The 23,726-nt window shown below is 34.6% G+C and overlaps 1 protein-coding gene across 1 annotated transcript in view; it reads right to left on the bottom strand.

Moving 5' to 3' along the window:
* The window catches only part of SKAP2 (src kinase associated phosphoprotein 2), a 155,372-nt gene that overhangs the window by 70,004 nt on the left and 61,642 nt on the right, over positions 1-23,726 (bottom strand). The window contains exons 5-6 of the mRNA XM_027102344.1: positions 1,861-1,938; positions 39-122 (exon numbers count right to left, since the gene is read on the bottom strand). Coding sequence (XP_026958145.1) covers positions 39-122; positions 1,861-1,938 — 162 coding nt within the window. The remainder of the gene's footprint in view (positions 1-38; positions 123-1,860; positions 1,939-23,726) is intronic.

Raw genomic sequence — 23,726 nt, 5'->3', positions numbered from 1 at the left:
AAAACCCTCATGCTGATATAACTGAAGGCCAATACTACCTTTATCACTTCCATAATAATAGAACACTGTTTTACTGAGAGCACACCACCGTTTCTGCCATTCAAATCCCAGAAAGCTGTGATCTACAATAAAGAGGGAAAAAGAACAGTTTAGATAATATATATTACCTTTATAAATATAATGCAATTCCCTTATGGAAAAAGGAAAAGTTAGTTAATATGATTTCTAAGGCTCCTTTTAGCTGTAAAATTCTATGACTAAATAATTTGTATCTTCTTTTCCAAGAGACAAACAAAAAACAAAACGAAGCTAAAAGGAATACACTAGGAATGTAAATTGATACAGCCACTATGGAGAACAATATGGAGGTTCCGTAGAAAATTAAATTTAGAACTACTATACGACCCAGCAATCCCAATACTGGGCAGATACCCTGAGAAAACCATCATTCAAAAAGAGTCATGTACCACAATGTTCATTGCAGCTCTATTTACAATAGCCAGGACATGGAAGCAACCTAAGTGTCCATTGACAGATGAATGGATAAAGATGTGGCACATATATACAATGGAATATTACTCAGCCATAAAAAGAAACGAAATTGAGTTATTTGTAGTGAGGTGGATGGACCTAGAGTCTGTCATACAGAGTGAAGTAAGTCTGAAAGAGAAAACCAAATACAGTGTGCTAACACATATATATGGAATCTAAAAAAAAATGGTCATGAAGAACCTAGGGGCAAGATGGAAATAAAGACACAGACCTACTAGAGAATGGACTTGAGGATACGGGGAGGGGGAAGGGTAAGCTGGGAGAAAGTGAGAGAGTGGCATGGACATATATACAATACCAAATGTAAAATAGATAGCTAGTGGGAAGCAGCCGCATAGCACAGGGAGATCAGCTCAGTGCTTTGTGACCACCTAGAGGGGTGGGATATGGAGGGTGGGAGGGAGGGAGACGCAAGAGGGAAGAGATATGGGGATATATGTATATGTATAACTGATTCACTTTGTTACAAAGCAGAAACTAACACACCATTGTAAAGCAATTATACTCCAATAAAGATGTTAAAAAAAAAAAAAAAGGAATACACTACAGCAGAGATGGGACGGCTACATTTATGGGATCAACTACATGGCTAACAAACTTTTCTGACAGGAAACAGTCAGAAAGGTATTTGACTATAAAGCCTTAAGATAATTGATTCATCAGGGTCTCATTTTCTCATCTGTCATAAAAAAGAGGGAGGAAGGGTTGATCTAGATTTCTATTATCTCTTTCAGCTTTAAAATTCAGCTAAGAAAGCTAAGAAAAGCAAATGGAATATAAATAGGAAGGCCCAAAGGGACTACCTGAGAGATAAGCAGAATGGTAATGAAGAGACTTTCCGCTTTTCATTTCCTGTATCATAACACCACCTCCATATTTCATATTCATTATATATTGGGGTTGAAAGAGTGAGACCATATGGTCAACTCCCAATTATCTTAGCCAATGGAAAGGAACACTGAATGATTAACAGAAAATGGCAGACAATATGCTAAGCTTGATCTGAACCGTAGCAAACATGGTGTCTGCCAGGTCAGGTACAGATAACCCACTGCTCAGCTGGGTGGGATAAGTGTGAGAAATCCCATCCTTGAGAATACAGTCATGGCCAACAGCTCTCCTCCAAGAGGCAGGAAACAGCTTTAAAATCATCTACAAATAACCAAGGTTGACAACAAAAAACCTGACCAAATGTTTTATTTTGTTATTAAAAATTATTTAGAGCTAAAAGCTGTATTTTGGATAACATCATCAGGTTTTCTTAGAGTCTTAGATTTTTAGGTTTTTCATTAGAATCATATGATTTACCTTTTCTGCGTTTTTCAAGGTAGCCAGCCTTTAACACAAAAGGAAGGTCTTGTGCTGCAATTGGAGGGAACTGGTTCCCTACGGAAAGTAAAGGGGAAAAAGCAGTGAGCAATCCATTTTAGAAAAATCAAGTATCAGATCTCATAGATTCAGTATACTTTTAATTACCCAAATTAATTAAATCCAAGTCTATTAGCTTTGTTTCAGATCCATTCCATAGATTAGTCCCTCTTCTCCTGTGAATCTCAAGAGCAAAATAATGTTCCGTATCGTTGTATCTTAATATATTATGTTCCCAAATACACAGTAATATTATGTAACAGAATGAACTCTAAAGGGCAATATTTTTCGACCTACATTCTGTAATGAATGGACTAGGAAACTGTTATAAATAAGTGCAATAAACCCCTGAAAGAGAAGTTAGGAATATCAAATAAATCATATAAGCTTCTTTACATTGGATTAACTCTTCAAGAATTTTGATGCATATTAATTCTTGCCTACATAAGAATGCCTATCCCTATTTGTACCTAGTAAAACATAAAATGATTTTTCCCCCAAATCAAATGCTATAATTTGAGTACATAGCAAATATTCTCTCTTCCTGGTTATACTCACAGAGAAATCTTGTGAATGAGTATGCTTTAGGGTTTTCTAGGGCATTTGAGAGTCTAAAACTAGGTAGATAGATCTGATAGAACTATCATAAACAAATATTAGATACTTACAAAAATTTATAGATTAAGCCGAAAGCTAAGTCAATTAGAAATCATATATTCATGATCATGGATGGTAGGTTGCTCAATAATTTCAGAGTTCAATATTTTTACAGACTTCATTAGAAATATACTAAAGTTGCCTCAGCATTTTACTAGAACTCCAACAAGTGAAAATAACCGATCTAATGAAAGTTTCTATGGAATACACCAACAGAAATAGTTTTCATATAGTTTATGATAAAAAGTATTTTGATAGGAAGTTTATTATATACAAATTCATCACAGAATTACCAACTGGGTTTTTTAAAAATATCCAGTAGTTATAAAATCATAGTTATTTTTCCTTAAGAAATAAAGCTTCAAATTAAAGCACTAATTTCAGTTCCGTGGTGGATCAATTTTGCTCAGTAAACACAAAACAATATTAAAATATATTTAAAATGGGGACTAATTTTGAAATACATATAAAATTTTAGGGAAAGCCAGTGTAAATGTTTGAATAGTTGTTCAATCAATGTATCCATTTGATCCACTGAAGGTAGAAGTTATATAGTATAAATTTTTTGTACATAAAATAAAAATCACATAAAGAAATCTCATCTATGTGAACAAGTCCTAGTTAACCACTAAATTAAAGAGGGTGACTGTAGTTTGATTTGTTTTCTTTAAAAGAAAAGAAAAACAATGATTAACAGCACTTTTTAAATTAAACTAGGTTACACTGACAAAAAAAAACATAGAAATAGTGTATCACATAGAAATATGAAATTTTAGCTAATATAAAACCATTGGGGAAAGTTTTCTTTCTAAATAAGATTCCTGAAAACAAAGTATTTACTTCTTCAACTAAGCAATACCATAGTTTAGTTTCTGTGGAAGTATGCTTGTGCTCAGTCTTTTATATAACTGGCACGTAGAGTTCATAAGTGAACTACACAAAATTTCTTTGTGAAAAGCATCATTTGCATGACATTTCAGAATGAGAAAGCAAACATATTAATTAAATACTATAACATGATTGTTGTATGTCATGAAAAAATTTCCAAGTGGTTTGTCCACAGTGGTAAAAATAAGAAGATTCACTGCAAACATCCTATAAATAATTTTGTATCTTTCAGATGATGGAAACAAACTCTTAAGCACTGTCCATTCTGGATGAAATTAAACTACACAAGGAAGAGGCAACTTTTCAGTCTTCAGGTCTGATGTAATTGGGCATGGGGAGGCATTAATTACCTTTATTTGACTAGATAAGACTCCTTGAGAAGAAGTCCCATGACCCTCTCATATCCATTGATGCATAATGAATGTTCTTACATATAAAATAAATGCTCTAAATCTTAAGAAGAAACTTTATATTCTGAAGAGAAATGGGTACCTTTAGCATAGTTTTCAACTTTAAAAAGTTACTGGTCAAAAGAAAAAAAAAAAGGAGGGGGAGAAGTGGAAGAGGAGGAGCAGGAAAGGAATTAGAATTTACAAAGGTGAATATATACATAACCTGAAGCTTTTGCTTTAAGAAAAATGTTGATTAAATTTCTACCTGATAAATCAATAAAATCTGATGTCACAAGCAACACTTATTCTGAATTCTAAATTCATGTTTCTAATATAAAATCTTTAATTTGATTCCTAGAGGGAAAAAAGGCAAATTTTCAGACTGAAATTTCATTTTTCTAAACCTCTTTTGCTATTTGTCCAACATCTAGGATTTGTTTAATATACATGTGAATTTTTTTTAAAAAGTGTATTAATAGTAATTCCTTTAGACACTTCAGATTTTAAGTTCTTAGAAGAACCATTTGACTTGTATAACACCATAAACATATAAACAATTAATACTTCTTGATAGAAATTGAAAATTTGTAACAAGATATAAAAAGTAGTAAATTATCTTTAAAAAACATGAACTCTCACATCGTTTAGACCTCATACCACTATGATGCCTACAATGATCAATAGTATGTCACCATTTAAGAATATTCACTTGATTCAAAGAATTAAGACTACAAATGCAGGTATAATAATACATGAAGAAAAGAAAGGTAAGGCTAATATAAACCTATCTGGAAGGCATCAACAAAGAGCTGCTGAACATTTGCCAAACACAATTATATTATCTCACTATTTACAACATTCCAACAAATTCACAATTATATTATCAGCTCTGTTTCACTATCAAAATTCACACCCTTGTCCCAAAAATAAGTTTAGCACTGAGCCTTAATCCTCTGGCACATAGTAGGCATTCAGTAAATGTTGGTTTTTATTAATTATAATTAAATATTATTATATTTAGTATAACTAAATATTAATTCAAATGAATGGATGCCAATGTAAATGTAAGACTAATGTTGCTTAGGGAATTTTAATCAGAAAAATGGAAAAATGTATGATTTGGTAACTGCATGAGTTAAGCATTGTAGTTATTTTAAAAGCAGTTCAAAGATTTCCTTTTGGTTACATGAAAGTGGTTGATGAAGAAATTATATCCTAACTCAGAGGAGAAAAATTAACCTATAATCCAGGACAGCTTATTTATACTGCAGACGGTTACTGATACATGGCTTCCTTAAGTGGCCACAAATGTTCACTACCCTGAGGAAATAAACACATACTGAATAGACTAGTCTTCTTTTTATAAAATGAGCATGTATTTCTTATATAATAGTCCTACTTTTCTAAAGAAGATCAATATTAGACATTAAAACTAACATCCTACAAGAGCAGACAAGGAATGGGTCTTCTTCCAATTGGACATTTGGGAATCCGAAGTATACAAAATGGTAACAAGGTCACAAAAAATTCACATAAACAAATGTCACATGCCTACCATATTCCTATTAACTCAGTAGGAGAAAGGAAGTAGTGGAGTCCAAATTTCTTATAGTTAGGTAGGTATTTTATTCACAAGACAACAGTTTTTAAAAGATAACTCAAGAATTCTAAACTGTGTCTGGAAACTTTTGCCTTAAAATCAAATTGTGTATATAATGGACATAGTCCACCAGCAAGCTAAAAGAATGGAGTCTAGAATCTGAAAAATGGAGAAGAGTTCCAAAGTATGAAAATAAAAAACAAATTACCTAAAACCTAAGTAAGGTATTACCCAATTTTAGCAATTTTATTAATCTATTGTTTTAACTTTTTCCCTTGAATCTAGGGTAAAAAATACTAGAATGTTTAAATATATCCAACGTATTTAAGAAATAAGTTTTATCTTTAAAAATGTTTTAAATATTAAAAATAATTATTTCAAAATGAAAAATAATTATTTCAACTTCAGAGAAAAATATAAACTGTCTTAGGCAAGAAGTATCTATCACTTAGGCTTATTTCAGATGTTAAGTCGGTTGGGTATAAAACCAATCTTGGCATTAACAAGGTATGCAGTTTCATTCCTATATGCAAGACAGGGAAAGGTGGAAAAATAGGTCCAGATCACAGAATGCTTTAGTTAGAAGAAAAGGCCTAGAACAGCATGGAAACCTCTTGAGTAAAAGAGGAAGTTAGGGTAGGGAAGAGAGAGAGTTAAGAGTTGGGGGAAGAAAGAATTAGAATTGAGGGGAGAAAGAGGTCCTATCATCCTTTCTTTTTTGTACCTCTTTTCTTAAAATAATCTAAAGAAATAAACTTTGTTTAATTCACAATTTTATCCAGCATTGGGTGTCTCAATGCCATATTCCTGAGCCTTCTCCAACATTGACATGTCTTCTAATCCACTCCTCCCCTGCCACACACACAAACCCATATTAACTGTATCCCACCCAGTCTGACACCTCTTTAAACGCATTTATTTTTCTAAGACTTAGAGTGAGGCATCACTTCCAAAGTGCAACTTAAAAGTGAAGATTTTTAAAAAATCTGTACAAGTTTTAACTACTGAGTTCTGGAATTAACTTTTTATTCAGTTTCCTTTCTACCTACTTGGCTTTTAATGTGGGACTCTCAACAGGTGTCAAGGGATGTGAGTGATTCAGAGACCTTTTCAAAATAGACATCTGTTTTTCATTATCCTTATTTTTTGATGTGCAACTTGGTGGTGACCAATTTAAATGCTCAATTTCTATGAAACCTAAAGCATCATTTTTACTATTTTAGCATTAAAATTATTATAATACTATGAGCTTCACTATATTAATATGGTCACGGTTTTATGGTTGTTCAATCTTGAATTTGTACAAAATCCTACTAGGTTTCTGAGTCTCATCTTTTACTGGCTTTTTCCTTCATTACTTGGCATTTGCATAGTTTTCAACATGAACATTAAATTTGCAATAAGTTTCCCTCCACCTTCACACAGCTGATGATTCCTTTTCCCTAATATTGGAAAAGAAAGGAGATACATATAAAAAAGATTGCTTTTGCTCATAAGAATTTTCACCCTGAATCAGGATCTTGGTCTAGTCAGTCAAATATTCTGCCTGTTACCACATGATATGACTGTTTTCCTTGAACTGCAAAAAGTTAAGGACAAGTCCCTCAACCATATCTTTTCTCCCTCTCAATTCACATGAATAAAACATCCATGAGTTTATCTTTTTAAATTCTTCATTTTCATCTGATAGCTGGGATACTGAGTTCCATAAATTGGCCAACTCTTGTGGGGAGGCAGTGCTTTCTTTTATCGTTTCTAAACTTATATGTGATCAATGTTTTAAAATGCCTTGTCTGGCATTCCTGAATTTGATAAATACACACTTTTTTTTTTTTTTTACAGTATTTACCCACTTAACGATTGCTTTATATTCAAAACACATATTAGCCTTCAATTTTCCAAGAAGAGTAATCATTTTAGTTTCTCATTTCATGCTGGCAATACTCTCTCCTACCCTGATCAACTCAATGGTTACTTTATTGGCTAGGGGGGACGAGGGGAAATGGCGGAAGAGTAAGACGCGGAGATCACCTTCCTCCCCACAGATACACCAGAAATACATCTACAGGTGGAACAACTCCTACAGAACACCTACTTTATTGGCTAGGTTAACTGCTCCAGTTCAAACTCATTTTTCCTAAGAAAAATTCATTAGAATTTTATACTTCATTAGAATTGAAGTATATTTTCAAGTGTCAATATTTCATGCATTATAGTTTTATATAAAGGTAGAAAAATGCTTTCTGTTATGTTTCCTGTATCTTTCCAGATGATGTGTATCTTACACACATTTCCAGCTGAAGAGTACATTGGGTATTTAACTTCAGGAAACTGTCTATAAACGAGCTTTGTTCCCAGAGGTATTACTGACTCGGAACTCATTATTCTACAAGTGCAATTTAATTACACTTTACTTCACATTTGCACACACAAACTTAGATGACATGTTCCCTATTTCTATAAAATATATAATAGATACAAAGACACAGAGTTGCTGACAGTTTTTCAAATTAATCTAAAAGGTTTCAGAGTGCAAAAATTCACTAGTATACCTGCAAAACAAAACATAAAGACTATTCCCTAAAAGAGAGAGAAACCTAGACTCAACTTGGATACAAATATTAAATAAAATGGTTTTGTGGTATAGCAGATAACTAAAAGCTTAGTTTTACGTTAATACTGACTTTAAGATACATGGAATAGGTTAAGAGGTCTGTAATGAAATCCCAGTTCTGCAAATTTGTGACCTTCAGCAGGTCACTAAGCCTCTCTGTGTATCAGTTTCTTCACACCTAAAATATGGAAAAATGAAATTAGATTATCTCTAAGCCCTCCACCCCCATTCTAAGATTCCATGAGATATATCCACACTGACATTTTTCTTGCACTTTCAGTAACAAATGGCCAAGGTTCAAGATGGATTCAACTTTTAAAAGTATCAAATGTGGAAACTGTTCACAACATAATTTTCATAGAGCAATGGATAACTTCCTTTAAATGTAGCATAGGATTGTTTTATGTCATTTCAAAGGTTTAATTTCTAGCTGGAATATCTTTGAAATATATATAAATTATTTTTTATAGTCTAATAACTCTCCCAATACACACGGAAAATTTGGAATCTCAAATCTTTTTACCAGTTTTTTTAGTGGCAAAAAAAAAAATTTGTATGCAAAGGACACATCAAACAATAATAACCTTTAAGAAAATAAAAACTACAGTAACTAAAAGATTACTACTTATGTTTCTTTAGCATAGTCCTTTTACAGAGCCTATTTTCTCACTTACCACTATTACTCTCTTCAGAAAGGATTAACCAATGAACATACTAGTACTGGTAATCTCTAAGGCTATCATGATACTTTCTTTTTTTTTAAAAAAGGCTCATATTATGCTTAGACACAAAGATGGACAACTTCCAATTAGTAGGACCATAGAATCCCCAGGGGTGGTTAAGCCTTGGGTACAGGCTTTCAAGACTGATAAGGTCCATGTGATGACACCAGGGACAAAAATAGAGGTTGCAACTCACAGGTTTGCTACCTTCTAGTCTCTCTACCCACTCTGTAAAGTGGCAAGTCATTCTGAAAGCTACCCAGCAAAAACTGAATAACTATTAGGGTAATTCACATTTGCCTTTATTAACTCTGCTTCTTGATATGGAAATTCCAATAGCCTCATGAGAGTCTTCAATAGGTCTATCTGAAACCAAAGAAGACAATAACTCTTTTTTTTTTTTTTTGCGGTACGCGGGCCTCTCACTGTTGTGGCCTCTCCCGTTGCGGAGCACAGGCTCCGGACGCGCAGGCTCAGCGGCCATGGCTCACGGGCCCAGCCGCTCCGCGGCATGTGGGATCTTCCCAGACCGGGGCACGAACCCGCGTCCCCTACATCGGCAGGCGGACTCTCAACCACTGTGCCACCAGGGAAGCCCAGAAGACAATATCTCTTAATATTATAGCATATGCTTGCAGGAAATGCTTCATGAATATGATCCAAAAGATATATCAAGTGCCTGTTCAGAGTCCAATCAAAAGCTATTTTATATCAAAAATATAAATACAGGGCTTCCCTGGTGGTGCAGTGGTTGAGAGTCCGCCTGCTGATGCAGGGGACACGGGTTCGTGCCCCGGTCCAGGAGGATCCCACATGCCGTGGAGCGACTGGGCCCGTGAGCCATGGCCGCTGGGCCTGCACGTCCGGAGCCTGTGCCCCGCAATGGGAGAGGCCACAGCAGTGAGAGGCCCACGTACCACAAAAAAAATAATTAAAAAAATAAATAAATAAATAAATAAATAAATACATATGTAATTGTGGCTGATACTAATTTTCATGGAAATCTATCAAAATATGTAAAATTCAAATGGCAATAATAGAATAATTAAGAATCAGAATTAAGAGAAATCTAAAATCACGTGGGTTTACCAATATCCACTAAAATAATGGTCAAAAAGCCATAGACTGAAAGTATGTGTGGATTATGTTATCCATAAAGTTATATTATCCTCATTCACTTAAAACTGCTTCTTTTACTTGAGAGTACTCTTAAGTGTATGACCAGGATTTGAACTATCTAATGACATATCTGAAGATTGTTTTTTTAGATAAAGGACCACTGTCCTTAGCTCACAAATTAGATGTAAAAAATAATTCCTTTCAGATTTCTGATTTTGGTCCAGTGATAGACCACGAGGTATCACTTTTTTAATACCTTAAAATTATTCCTTATAGAATTTAAAAAATGCTCTTATCTAAAAATTCCAGATATACCAATTTGTGGAAACCCCTGTAAGACTCCTTCAATTATTTACAGGGATGAAAACATATCAATATACTGAATCAGTCATTTTAAAATAAGGTTTAATATGAGTAGTTTCACTCTACAAACAAGACTTCTATTTCATATATTTATAATATAGGGCATCTTTACACTTTTATATTTTGGTAAAAGCTACTTTTTAATAATTTATCATTAGATTTCACAGAAAGAATTTAAATCAATTTTCATCTCCGATATAGAGTTACGTCTCAGCTACTTTGTAGCTGACTAGATCTTTTTTCTTTTTTTTAGTGGCTTAAAACAACACAAATTTATTATCTTACGTTCTGGAGGTCAAAAGTTGAGAAAGTGTCTCACTGGGCTAAAAACAAGGTGTCAGCAGGACCGTGTTCCTTCTGGAGCCTGTAGGGGAGACTCTATATCCTTCCCTTTCCAGTCTCCAGAGGCTGACCTATTTCACTGTCTATTGGCACCCTTCCATCTTCAAAGCCAGGAATGGCCATTTGAGTCTTTGTCACAATGCTTTCTCCCTGGTTCCGATTATTTTGCCTCCTTCTTCCCATCTAAAGATTCTTGTATTTACATCAGGCCCACCTAGATAATCTCCTTATTTTAAGGTCAGCTGATTAGCAACCTTACTCCACCTGTAAGCTTAATTCCCCTGTGCCATGTAACAACATATTCACAGGTTCCAAGGATTAGGATGTGGACTTCTTTTTTTTTTGCGGCACGCGGGCCTCTCACTGTTGTGGCCTCTCCCGTTGCGGAGCACAGGCTCCGGACGCGCAGGCTCAGCGGTCTATGGCTCACGGGCCCAGCCGCTCCGCAGCATGTGGGATCTTCCCGGACCGGGGCACAAACCCGTGTCCCCTGCATCGGCAGGCGGACTCTCAACCACTGCGCCACCAGGAAAGCCCTCAGAAGGCTTTTTTTGTATGCAGATTCCTCTAGCAAACTGCATTAAATAAGAAATGAATACAATTTAGACTGAATTCTTTAGCTCCCCTTCCATTCAACTATGTTTTACTTTCACATAGGCCAGAGAGCAATCTTTTATTTTATATTTTTGTAACTGATTTATGTTTTAAGGTTTAAGCTATAAATTTTTACAATTATTTTTAGAACATAAATAACATTTTTATAATTTATAATATTCTTTAAGTTCATTTTTGTTCAATTATTTTTCCTATTCTGTGTACAAAAAGTTTAGAGCCATTAATAACATAAGATCATATCTAAGTATCTGAAATAGGAATCCACAGTTAGAATGTCTTCTATATTGTATAATATAATAGAGTGTATATTTTTGGTTTTGCCTTGATGAAAGAACAGGTACATAAACAATTGTCACTCTATTCCCATCTCCCAAAAGAATCTTATTATTGAGGGGTAGTTAAAATAAATGAAAAATATTTAGTATGAAAACTATCAAATCTGAAATTATTTTATGATTAACTTCATAAAAATAAACATTTCTGAATTAAGACTCTCTGCTTAGAGTCCTACTCTGATTACTTAATTACTAAATCAAATACATTCCCAAACAGTTCTTCATGCTTTAGTATTTATTATCTGTTTCTATTTAAGAAGACAATGCCCTAATTTTTATTTAAATCAAAAAGCCTTTGGCATTTCCCCTCTTCTGCCATTCAAAGTGTTACAAGGATCCTCTTAAAATGCAGGTGTGCTGTCTGTCTCTCCTTTCTCTCTTTTTCTCCCTCTGTGTGTGTGTGTCTCTCACTCAGACACACAAACAGACACAGACACACACACACAATTTATCTTCCTTCCATCCGAAACAGGTTTTTCTATAGGTCTCTTTTTTCAACATAGGTATAGAATTAACACATCCTTACCTACTATTATTATTAATCTAGTAATACACTGCTTTATTCCTCCCAAAAAGCATTTCACAGGCATTTGTACAGATACGTTTGGTAAAGAAATTAAAAGCAAATAGGAGAAATTTGTGTGTATATATAGAGAGAGAAAGCAGATACCTGTACAGGAAAATGTTAATATTAAGGGAATCTGAGTAAAGGGTATAATGGGAATTCTTTGTACGCTTCTTTCAACTTTTCTATAAATGACTATTTCAGATTAAAAATATATATACGTAAGTAAAAAATTAAGACAAAACTAGGAGTGAGTGTAGAACACAAAACTAGGAGTTTTGTGTAGAACACAAAACAAGTTGGAACGACAAAGCCACCACTTAACAGAAGAGGGCAAAAAATTCAGTTACAAGCTTTATAACAACCAACATGAAGCAAGAAATAATAAATCATGAGATTCACTGCCCACTAAGATAAATACAGATCATGGCTCAGGGAGGAACAAACGGCAACTATTCTTGGTTCCTAGCACTGAAATGAGAAAGAAATTTCTTCCATGGATTCTCGATATCCTGAATAACATTTTTACAGTAAGTACAATAAAAGTTTCACAGGGCTGCTTTGTATACCATCACTCATATTGAGTCAACAGCATAATGCCAAAATGAGATTCAGTAAAAGCGGTTCTGCAGAGTACAAAACCAGGTAGCCCAAGTATACAACTCCCAAACAGCTCTGTTAAACTTAAGGATAAAATCATAGCATGCCTATAGGAATAGACACCCTGCACATTTTTCAGACAATCCTTCCAAAATACTATTTGTTTTGATCAAACTTTTGGTAAACATTGAATCCCAGGCAGAAGATATGATCCCTGAAAGAAACTAACACAGCTCTTTTTTGTTATTGCTTAAGAGCCATATCCCTCAACAAGCAGCCAAGCTGGGGGTAATGTTGATACATACTCTTATTTATAAATTTACAAAGTTTAATAGCTTTGCAGGGCCTAGATGAAGATCATCTTAACACAAAAACAAATCATCAGTTGCCCTTAAAGTTCTAACTCAGTGCCAGAATAATTCTAGCTTGCAAAAAGTTTAAGCACATGCCTACTACACATAAATAAAACATCCACAGAACATGTTACTGAGAATAATAATAAAAGCCCTGAGTCTACTCTTCAGTATGAACTGGTAATTTTATATACACCTAGGTGACTAAAAGCATTAGACAGCATTGTTATTTATGTAACTGAGTAAATTACTACAGAACACAAATTAAAACTTCAATATTAGAACAGTTAATGTGTAGCAGTTTTTTCTCTAGTACCTGAAAATAAAAGCATACCACGTGCATAATTATTTTTCTGGTCCTCAGCTTCAGAGTACTATTAACAGCCATATGTGGGACTGGCTCAGGAGAGAGACATTCACCTGGTACCTACAGTATTAGGCTAAAATAATGTGTTCACAAGTTTGTCTTTTCTACTAGACTTTGAGTAAGGAATCATGACAGTGATTCTCAAACTTGAGTGTGCATCAAAATAACGAAGGATACTTATTTAAAATGTAGAAGTACAATATTGAAGTACACAATATTGTTCTTGGTGGTATATTTTAAAACCTCATTTAACACTTGTTTATAGGATTTGTAAAATATGCTCTAAAGATAATATTTAATAGAAAATCAAAAGAACATCAATAAGTAGATAAAATACACTTCTGCAGTCACAACTGAAAACAGAAGGAAAATGCCAGACATATAAATGATCATGAGGATGATGATTTTTATTTATAGAGTACCTAACTTTTGAGTCATTAAAATAATTTTATAAAAATTTAATATATAGGGCTTCCCTGGTGGTGCAGTGGTTGAGAGTCCGCCTGTCGATGCAGGGGACACGGGTTCGTGCCCCGGTCCGGGAAGATCCCACATGCTGCGGAGCGGCTGGGCCCCTGAGCCATGGCCGCTGGGCCTGCGCGTCCGGAGCCTGTGCTCCGCAACGGGAGAGGCCACAACAGTGAGAGGCCCGCACACCACCAAAAACAAAAACAAAAACAAAAAAATTTAATATATGTTAACCACTGCCCATGCAGTCACCCACTGATGAAGACCACGGGAAGAGGAAAGTGACAGGAAACACAGGAGTGTTTAAACAGCAAGGTAGCAGGAAAGGGCTATCACAACTGAAGAGCAAAGAGAACATACTTCTGGTATTTCTTTCCATCTTAATACCCACTTTCACAGTTAATAACACTCTAATTCAGTTCCAAACTTTATAACAACCAACATAAAGTAAGAATTACAGTGCAAAGGAAAAAAAGTAAATTGGGACTGAACATATAGTATTAAAAGTGCCCATTTTTAACCATGTGATTCTAGCATGTTGTTCAAAAATTAGTAACCATGATATAAAAAACTCAACTGCCAAATATTAAAACTGATATTTACTATGAGTTACACATCATAAGGCAATCCAGGAATCTGTTCACTGTGTGGACTGTCTCAGCCCTGGGTTCACAGACCTGACACAGCCCAATTGTCCATGGCTTCCTTTTCTCCTTATTAAGAGTTGTCACTACCAGAACAATTTCACTACTAAAGTTTTTGATTCAAATTAAAACTCAAAATTAAAACTTCAAAAAACAAGCCCATCGAATATTTAATGGAATAAAATGTTTGTCAGCAACATGCAACAACGGATGCAACTTTATGTGACAAACAGTGCTTTTTAGCCACACATGAGCATCCCACCAAGGTAAGTTCGGCTGTGGTCGCTCATTGACATGTAAGGGGCTGGCAGTTACTTCAGGGGAGTTTAAGGCCGTAAAACAGTCTGAACTCTGAATCTGTAGTTGGCTCATGAATGTCTGAAATACACAGTGACCTCTTAAAAACGTGGTAAAGACTTAAAATCTAAAGGATATACATCCTACTCAAACTCCATATGAATAAATGATCAAACAACTTATTCAAAATAAATCCAGATATGGTAAGCTCTTATGATAAGATATTCCATTACATGTTTTTCTACAAATTCAGTCTGTAATTAAATCATATCTGAATAGATCATGATGTATATTCTCACTGAAAAAAATTTATATATATAATATCTATCTCCCTAAGAATAAAATTATAGTTAGTAACTAGATTAATTCGATTAAGTTCCCTTCATCTGGATAGCCTCAAGTCTCATGCAAGACTCAAAGTTCTAATTTACTCTTAAAAATTATCAAAATACATTAAATTAGAGAAAAGAAATAACTCTTAAAAGTCACTCAGAGGATGGAAAATTATGGAAATTTGACACTCGGTCCAATGATCTCTTATCAGCCAAAGAAGTCAGGTATGATATTACCTGACCTGAAATCCATACATGGATAAGAATTAGTACAATCATTAATTTATCAAAGGATGACTTTTTCAAGGGGTGAATGGGAAAAATATTTGCATGGATGTCACAACAGACAATGAAGTCCTGCAAATCAGTAAGAAAAAGATAACAGTTTAATAGAAAAACAGGTCAAAAATATGAACCAGGCAATTCACAAAATAAATACAAAGGCCAATAAACATGAGAAAAGATGAATGTTTACTGATTTATTGTCTTTCCCCAGCTGTCCTTACCTTCACTAGAATGTAAGTTCCATGAGCTCAGAGACTTACATTGTCTTATCCACTGTGTATCTCCAGTGCCTAGATTAGTGCCTGGGACACAGTAAGTACTCATTAAATTTTGCTGAATAAATAAACAAACCTCACTAAAAACAAAAAATAACAAACTAAAACAGGATACTACTTTTTAACTTATAAGACTGGCAACAAGTAAAAAGATTAATGACATCAAATAGCAGGGAAGGTGGGAAGAGATGGTTCTCTCATAAACTGCTTTGGGGAATGTCACTTCCTACGGCTCTATGGTAGAATCTGACAATACTCTAAGAATTCAGCTCTTAAGAATCCATCCTACAAAAAATAAAGCACAGGTTCACAATGGTGTGTGCCACAACAGTCACTGAAACACTACTTGCGACAGCAGAAAAACGGAAAATGTCCAGCAATGGGGATATTATAAAACCATTTTAAATAATGTATATTATTTAAATATGAATATGTAGATCTATGTGTAGTAATGTGGAAAGATATGTACTAATGTAGTACTAATGATGTTCATCATACTCAGGTGAAAAACATAAGTTGTAAAATAATATGTATAGTGATATCCCATTTTTTAATTTAAAAAGTCTGATTCCATATTTATTCTAGCACAAATACATTTGTACAATTGAGGGGGGAAAAGTCCGTAAGGACACATTCAGTACTGTTAGCCATTCTTACTGCTAGGGAGTTTTTTTAGGTGGGAAAAACAATTTTTTCTTTGTTATAAGCATGTATTATGTTTCAAATTTTGCATAATAGAATTTTTAAATGAAAAACAAAAAAGACAGTCTACAGGTTTTTAAGTAATTTAAATTAAGTCAATTTATATTATTTAAATCATAGCCAGAAAAACTTCAACCACTGATCTAGAAGATTTAGTTTAATCAATACAAGTGTACAACTTGAAAACAATCCCCTCAACTAATATGAAGATATAACCTTAAGAATGTTCACATACCTGGCTATTTTCAAATAGGCCAAGTCTCATGTATCCACACAAGTGTTCACTCTGTCTGGAACGTGTTTCTCCTCACCTTTTCTCACTTTACCACCACTCTCCACCCTCACTGCCTAGAAAGCATCCAGCTTACCCTTCAGGATACAATTCAGCTCTTTGAAATGCCTTCCTACTGTGACATAATAAAAACATTTGTAAGAAAGAAAACCAGTTTCTTAAAAAGATTAAAGGAAGCTATTTTCTCTGCTATAGATAATTCTAATTTTTTACTACTGATTTTTTAGTGTTCTAAAAAGCCACTTAAGGGAAACAAAATAGTCATTGATTTTTAATTATCCAGATATTTCTATAGTTTCTAAAATTCTCCACCTGATTATAGAAACAACGAAAGGCTTCAAGATAAACCATATTCTGGGAAAAATACTGATGAATTTTTAGAAGTCCACACAGATTAGACATGTTCTTGGTTGGAAAACAAGCATTTATGATAAATTTTTTCAAAATAAAATAAATCTAAAGTTTTTGACATTACAAAACTAACAATGCATTTTTTGTTCTATGTCAATTTAAATGCTTTCAAACTGATGCATGTAAAAATATGCGCAAAAATAATTGTGCCAGGCTATCACTGGTATTCCAACTTCCACCTGGGAAATAAATTTTATGGCTATACTATAAACTTCCAAAATCCTGAAGTTTTAATAGATATGCTGACACAACCTTAACCATAACAGTTCTAGCAACTGCTATAATAAATCTGTCAGTTTCTATAATGCCTATGACAAATCCATTAATATGAATGATGTTCACTCCACATAGCACACCACACAGCAACTGCACAAGTACATCATCTCCATTCTGAGTAGCAAATCAGTAATCAATATTTGTAAAAGCAGCAGCTAATCCTTTGTAAAATCACTGGTTCAGTGATTGAAGAGTTTGCTCAATCCACACAGTTAATCCCTCTTCATCTGCTTGAGCCCTCTATTTATCCCGGCCTCTTACAGTGCTAGCTATGGCCGATTAATGTATCTCCACACGTTAAACATGACCTGACAATTGACACAGGATATTGCTGACAGGATAAGCTCTACAAACACTGGCCTTTTAAAAAGGAAGCTTAAAATTAACATTCAGAAACCCAGAGTTTACAAATAGGTTCAGCACTATCCCTTCCCAACTCCAGTCACCTGATTTATTGAGCTCACACTCCTTAGGAAATATGTCCTTATTTTTGGTTTGAAAAGTCTTCTGGCAGATTCTAGAATGCCTGTTCATAAAGTATGTCTTGTTATTAATTTAAGTCAAGGTAAATAGAAATTTTGTGGCCAAGAGAAGAGGCTCATATGTACAAAACCATTTCGAGAATTCTTATATATGAAGTAGAAGTCCCTGTTCTTGGCTAATGGTACTTTAAAGTTCTACATCTGAAGAAAAACCTCAGAAAAGCATTTTAATACTTAAGGCTTTGAATGGGAAAAAAAAAAGATTCATTTTCACACTGAAAAGTGATTGACAATATTATAAGTGCTCTGTGCTAACAGAAACAGATACTGGACAGTTATAAAATAAAAAATAGTTTAATCATCCTTAACAATTAGATGATATGACAGATTCCTCTTTAGGAATATGTTAAATTTTATTTAAAGACCTAATATAAATTTCCTTAACAAAGTTATTGCAATTCAGATAGTCTATGCATCCTTAATGAGACTACTTGAAGAAAAAGCAAATGCAAATTTTCATGTCAAATTAAGAGTAAAGAATAGGCATAGAAAAAAATTTCTTTCCTAATCCAATATATTGAATGAAATTAATTTTTTAAAAGACAACATGAACTCCTGTACATGTACAACTTCTGGTTAGCTGTATCTGAAAAGGAATATCAACCAAACTATTAAATCTTTTTTTTTGGCTGTGTTGGGTCTTTGTTGCTGCCCGCAGGCTTTCTCTAGTTGTGGCCAGCGGGCGCTACTCATCCTTGCGGTGCACGGGCTTCTCATTGTGGTGTCTTTTCTTGTTGTGGAGCACAGGATCTAGGCATGCAGGCTTTAGTAGTTGTGGCACATGGGCTCAGTAGTTGTGGCTCACGGGCTGTAGAGTGCAGGCTCCATAGTTGTGGCGCACGGGCTTCGTTGCTCGCCGCATGTGGGATCTTCCCGGACCAGGGCTCGAACCTGTGTCCCCTGCCTTGGCAGGCAGATTCTTAACCACTGCGCCACCAGGGAAGTCCCAAACTATTAAATCTTACACTTTTCATTCCTCCTGAGAGGAAGAGGAGGCCACAGAAATGCTGAGAAGAAACAATACGAGAAGACCAGGAAAGAATGGTCTGACCAGAAGCCAAAAGAGAACAGAATTTTAAGAGAGGAATGAATGAACGATCAGCAGTATCAACTGTTTCAGAAAAGCCGAGAAGGAGAAATGCTAAAACTTGTTCACTGAATATGGAAATCAGGAGGCTGCAATGGCCTTGCTGTCAGGGAGGAGGTATTGTGGGCAGAACCAGTAGTAATTAAGAAATAAAATGGGAGAAAGGGGAACAAGGAAAAGAGAATTGGCCTTTTAAAAACCTCAGTGGTGAAGCGGGAGACGAGAGGGAACAACAGCCAGGAAGAAACGGATTTCTGGTTTACTTTCTAATTCAATATTTGTAGAAATATTCCCTTTTCAATATCAAATTCCACTATAATGTAACATCTAGTCTTCAAAATAACTAAAAGCCAACACTGCAGTTTTAAAAGTCTGATCATTTTAACCTTATTTAGTAAATACATTCATATGTAATATTTAAAAATGAATGATAATAGGTTAAAAAATGATAACTAGCATTTGAAAATTTAGGGTGACATCTGTAATGCAGAGCTAAAATGTTTCATATGGTATGTTGCATATTTTAAGAATGCAATTTTAAAATCTAACAACTTTTCAGATAGTAAGCAAAATAATTTGCTAGTTAGTTGCATTCGCTATAAAAAGAATTACACACATCATCAAATCTTACAAGATAACTGGTTCTAATTAGCCTTACTGAAAGAAGCTAACGCACAGAGTGAATAAAAAGAAAGCAATACTAGTTCAGTATTATAGGTGATCTGTCCATGTCAAGAATATAGCACATTAGATAACTAGAGAAGTTTGCCAACAGCCAAGAAAAATAAATTTCAAAACTCTTTCGAACCATAAAAATTACTTATAGTCCAGAGTCACCAATGCCATTTCATACCATCTTGAAATAGTGGTATTTCTCTAGTACATTTAAATTATGATATTGCAAAGCTCAGTTTATACATAACTTTAAAAAAAAAGCATCTACTGTGCAAACTATACATTTACTCACGTTGAAATCTTTTAGGTCTACTGTTAGTTGTCTTTAAACATCCTAATGAAATTCTTTAGGACTCTGCACATGTCATTATTTTAATGTTCTCTCTCATACAAACACATACACGCATGTAAAATGTGCGTATATGTATGCATGTATGAAGATACACACACACAACGCTGCCCAATATATCCCAGAGAAGCTAATATTTGACTTACTTTTCAAATCACAGTAATGTTCATAAACAGCTTATATTTTTAAATACAACTGAAATCATCCTCTAAGAAACAGTATTTTTTAAGGTGAAGGTAACTGAATGTTTCAAAGGAAGGCAATTTATAACTTCTCTCAAAAACCTTTCACACTCTTACTTAAAACATCCAAGTAACTAAAATTATAAACTTGCAAGCCAATTTGCCAATGTTACATGCATAGCCAGAGAACAAAATAACACCCACATAAGATCAAACCTGTAACACTGGCCTCTTAACAATGAATTTTAACTGAACTAACTTGCTAGTCCAGCATTAGCTGCTTCTTTAGGACATAATGAGGAGGCAGCAGTGTGTGTCATTGACCAATTGAAGTCACATGTTCTGAAGAAAGTGTTATCTATCTTTAAGTCTGAGACTTTAGATTTCTTTAAATATTTTCATTTATATTTTAATAATAGCAAGTATTTACTTTCTGGAGTGTCAATAAAGCCATTTTTCTTGTATTTTTTTAGTCACATTAATAAAACCATATAAGAAAATCTCAAAAAAAGAAAATGAGTGGTCACCCTGAAAGTGATCTAGTAATACCATACATTTCTTTGTTTATTCAGACATAAAAGATATAAAGTCTAAATTTTTTTATTCTAAGGAATTCAAAAAATACAAAGGCAAAAAAGATGATTTTTTTCAAAACTCATCCCATTACTCTGGCTCAGCACACCATATCAAGAGGTGCATGATGTCGATTTGTCCCATTATAGATGATGTAACTTTTCATTGCCCATGTAAGGTGGTATCTGCTACATTTTTCCACTGCCACATTACTATTTTTCACTTTACAGTTAATAAGTACCTTATGGGGAGATTCTTTGTGATGATGGAAATGTCCTATTCTTCCTCAAACTTTCCACCCATGAGTTTTAACATTCATTTATGATTCTTGCCTGAATTAATTATTTCTATCATGACTGCAAATGGTGATGTTTCTAATTTTTTTTCAACTTTCTTTTTAATAAATGAAGTTGTTGGTGGGATAGGGAGGGTGGAAGGGAGATGAAAGAGGGAGGGGATATGGGGATATATGTATACGTATAGCTGATTCACTTTGTTATAAAGCAGAAACTAACACAACACTGTAAAGCAATTATACTCCAATAAAGATGTTAAAAGAAAAAAGAAAAGAAAATGTTGAATACTCTTTATATGAGAAAGCTGAAAGCTAGACAAAAGAATACAATTTGGGGATTGAATACTTAGTAAAGAGAAATAGCTGATTCTTGCCTGCTATACTCTGCAAACATGACGTGTGTGCGTGTGTGTGTGTGTGTGTGTGTGTGTGTGTGTGTAACATTTTTGTAACTGTACAGCAACCAGGTATAGTACCTCATAATGCACATAAACTGTGCAATAAAAAAAATAGCAATAGCATAGTCATCCTTAGTAGAAGAAGAAAAAAATAAATTAGGAGTCAGAAGACTACTCCTGTCAGCCCTTAAACTTCACAGTGGGTACCTAGAAGATTCAATCTTTCTAGACCTCACTTGTGGAATGAGAAACATAGACGAGATCATTTGTAAGCCTCCTTTCAACTCTAGTATTCTGCATTCTAATAATACTCAGATATATTGATTTATGCAAAGGTATTTTTTAAAATCTTTACCACACACCTTGTACACCCAATCAAAAATAAATAAATAGGGGCTTCCCTGGTGGCGCAGTGGTTGAGAGTCCGCCTGCCGATGCAGGGGACACGGATTCGTGTCCCGGTCCAGGAAGATCCCACGTGCCGCGGAGCGGCTGGGTCCGTGAGCCATGGTCGCTGAGCCTGTGCGTCTAGAGCCTGTGCTCCGCAACGGGAGAGGCCACAACAGCGAGAGGCCCGCGTACCGCAAAAAAAAAAAAAAAAAAATTACTTTCTACAGCTATAAAATGGGAATTCACAGGCTGGTTATCAGTAAATGTACAAATCTGACAAAACTACCATAGATTTAGTAAATTCTGAAAACAATGCATAAGTACCGTGCATAAAGCAAAAGTCAATATTTTTATTAAAATAATTTAAATGATCAGAGTAAAAGCTGAATCACTTTTATGCAGGTCATTTTTTCAATATGTGGCTAAAAGATGACACAGAAAACCAGCGAAGAGAAAGTTATATTTGAAAACAAACAGGTTTGGGAAGATGCAGGTTTGGGCATAAGCTACTTGAGGGCTAGACCACAGAAGTTTTATTCATCTTCTTTTTCCCACTGCACAGTGCTTGAAACATAATCATTTAATAAATGCAGGTTGAGTAAATAAAGTTATTAGGTAAAGATATACCGTATGGGATCATCCTTTATATCCAAAGATTAACTTTTACATTTTGTGTTGAAATTTAGTAACCATGGTGGGCCATAAAGCCAAATTATGCCCTCCAAAAGAAATAAAACTCTAATTTAAGTCAGTAAGCACTACATAAATATCAGAAAAACCAAGGCCTACTGAATTTTTTGTATGCAGTACTTTATAAAGAAGTTGGCAAACATTCAGCCAGCCAGAGGAAATTCCAAGTGAAACTAAATCCATGTGTGTGTTTGTTTTGTGGGAACCGATTATTTTCACGGCATGTAACTTTAATTGGTGGCAGATATAAAATGTCACTTTATAGTTACACTACATGTTCATTCAGTTATGCATAGAATCTAGAATAGCTGATTAATAAACTTTTAACACTAATAGGAAACTTCACTTCCTTATGCTAATGCTGGGTACAATGATAATGCTTAGCCTGTTGGACCCAGCCTGGATGTAGTTTTTGATGTAAATCCACTGATGGTCTTGGTGACTGTCTGTCCCCTATCAAAAACACCCCTGTTGGATAAGAATGATATTCTCCAGAAATACACTTGGTGTGATTTGAAAATCAGACTCATTTTAAACGCCCCAAAACAAAGGAGTTAATTCAAGTATGTAATCATGTAGGTCCACAAAAACTAGCAGCCACAAACATCACCTCCTGCCCCCTAATATGGCTGTTCCTTACAGATTGGCCCAGGGCACCAGCAAAATGGAATGAGGTACCATTTTACATTTCTCTCTTCCTGTCTCCCACTGAGGATATAAAAACAAAAACCCTCCTTTTTTTTCTACTTCAGATTATATGAACTGAGATTTATTGAACTCCTGAGGATGCAGGCAAGATAATTTGTATTAAGTTAGCATTCTCCTTAGGTGTTTCTTGGCACGCTACCGGCTCGTCTCTGTTCCATTTACTCTGCCTCTTCAAGCTAATACATTTCCAAAGGGGCATAAACAAACATCAGTTTAAGACAGTGATTCTGCAATTGGACACCAGGATAAAGTGCTGGCGCCTCCCAACAATTTCTCCCTTTCCTTCTCCCTCTAAACCTCACAACTTCAATTATGAAATTTATTTCAAAATAAAATATTTTTCACATAGTCTATATTCCATATTGATAGTGCATGATAGTCATTATTCAGTGAACAGTAAACA

The sequence above is a fragment of the Aethalodelphis obliquidens genome, unplaced genomic scaffold (genome assembly GCF_003676395.1).
Source record: "Aethalodelphis obliquidens isolate GAN/ISIS:26980383/991018 unplaced genomic scaffold, ASM367639v1 scaffold5, whole genome shotgun sequence".
In the NCBI taxonomy this organism is placed as follows: Eukaryota; Metazoa; Chordata; class Mammalia; order Artiodactyla; family Delphinidae; genus Aethalodelphis; species Aethalodelphis obliquidens.
This window is presented reverse-complemented; position numbering and strand designations above follow the sequence as displayed.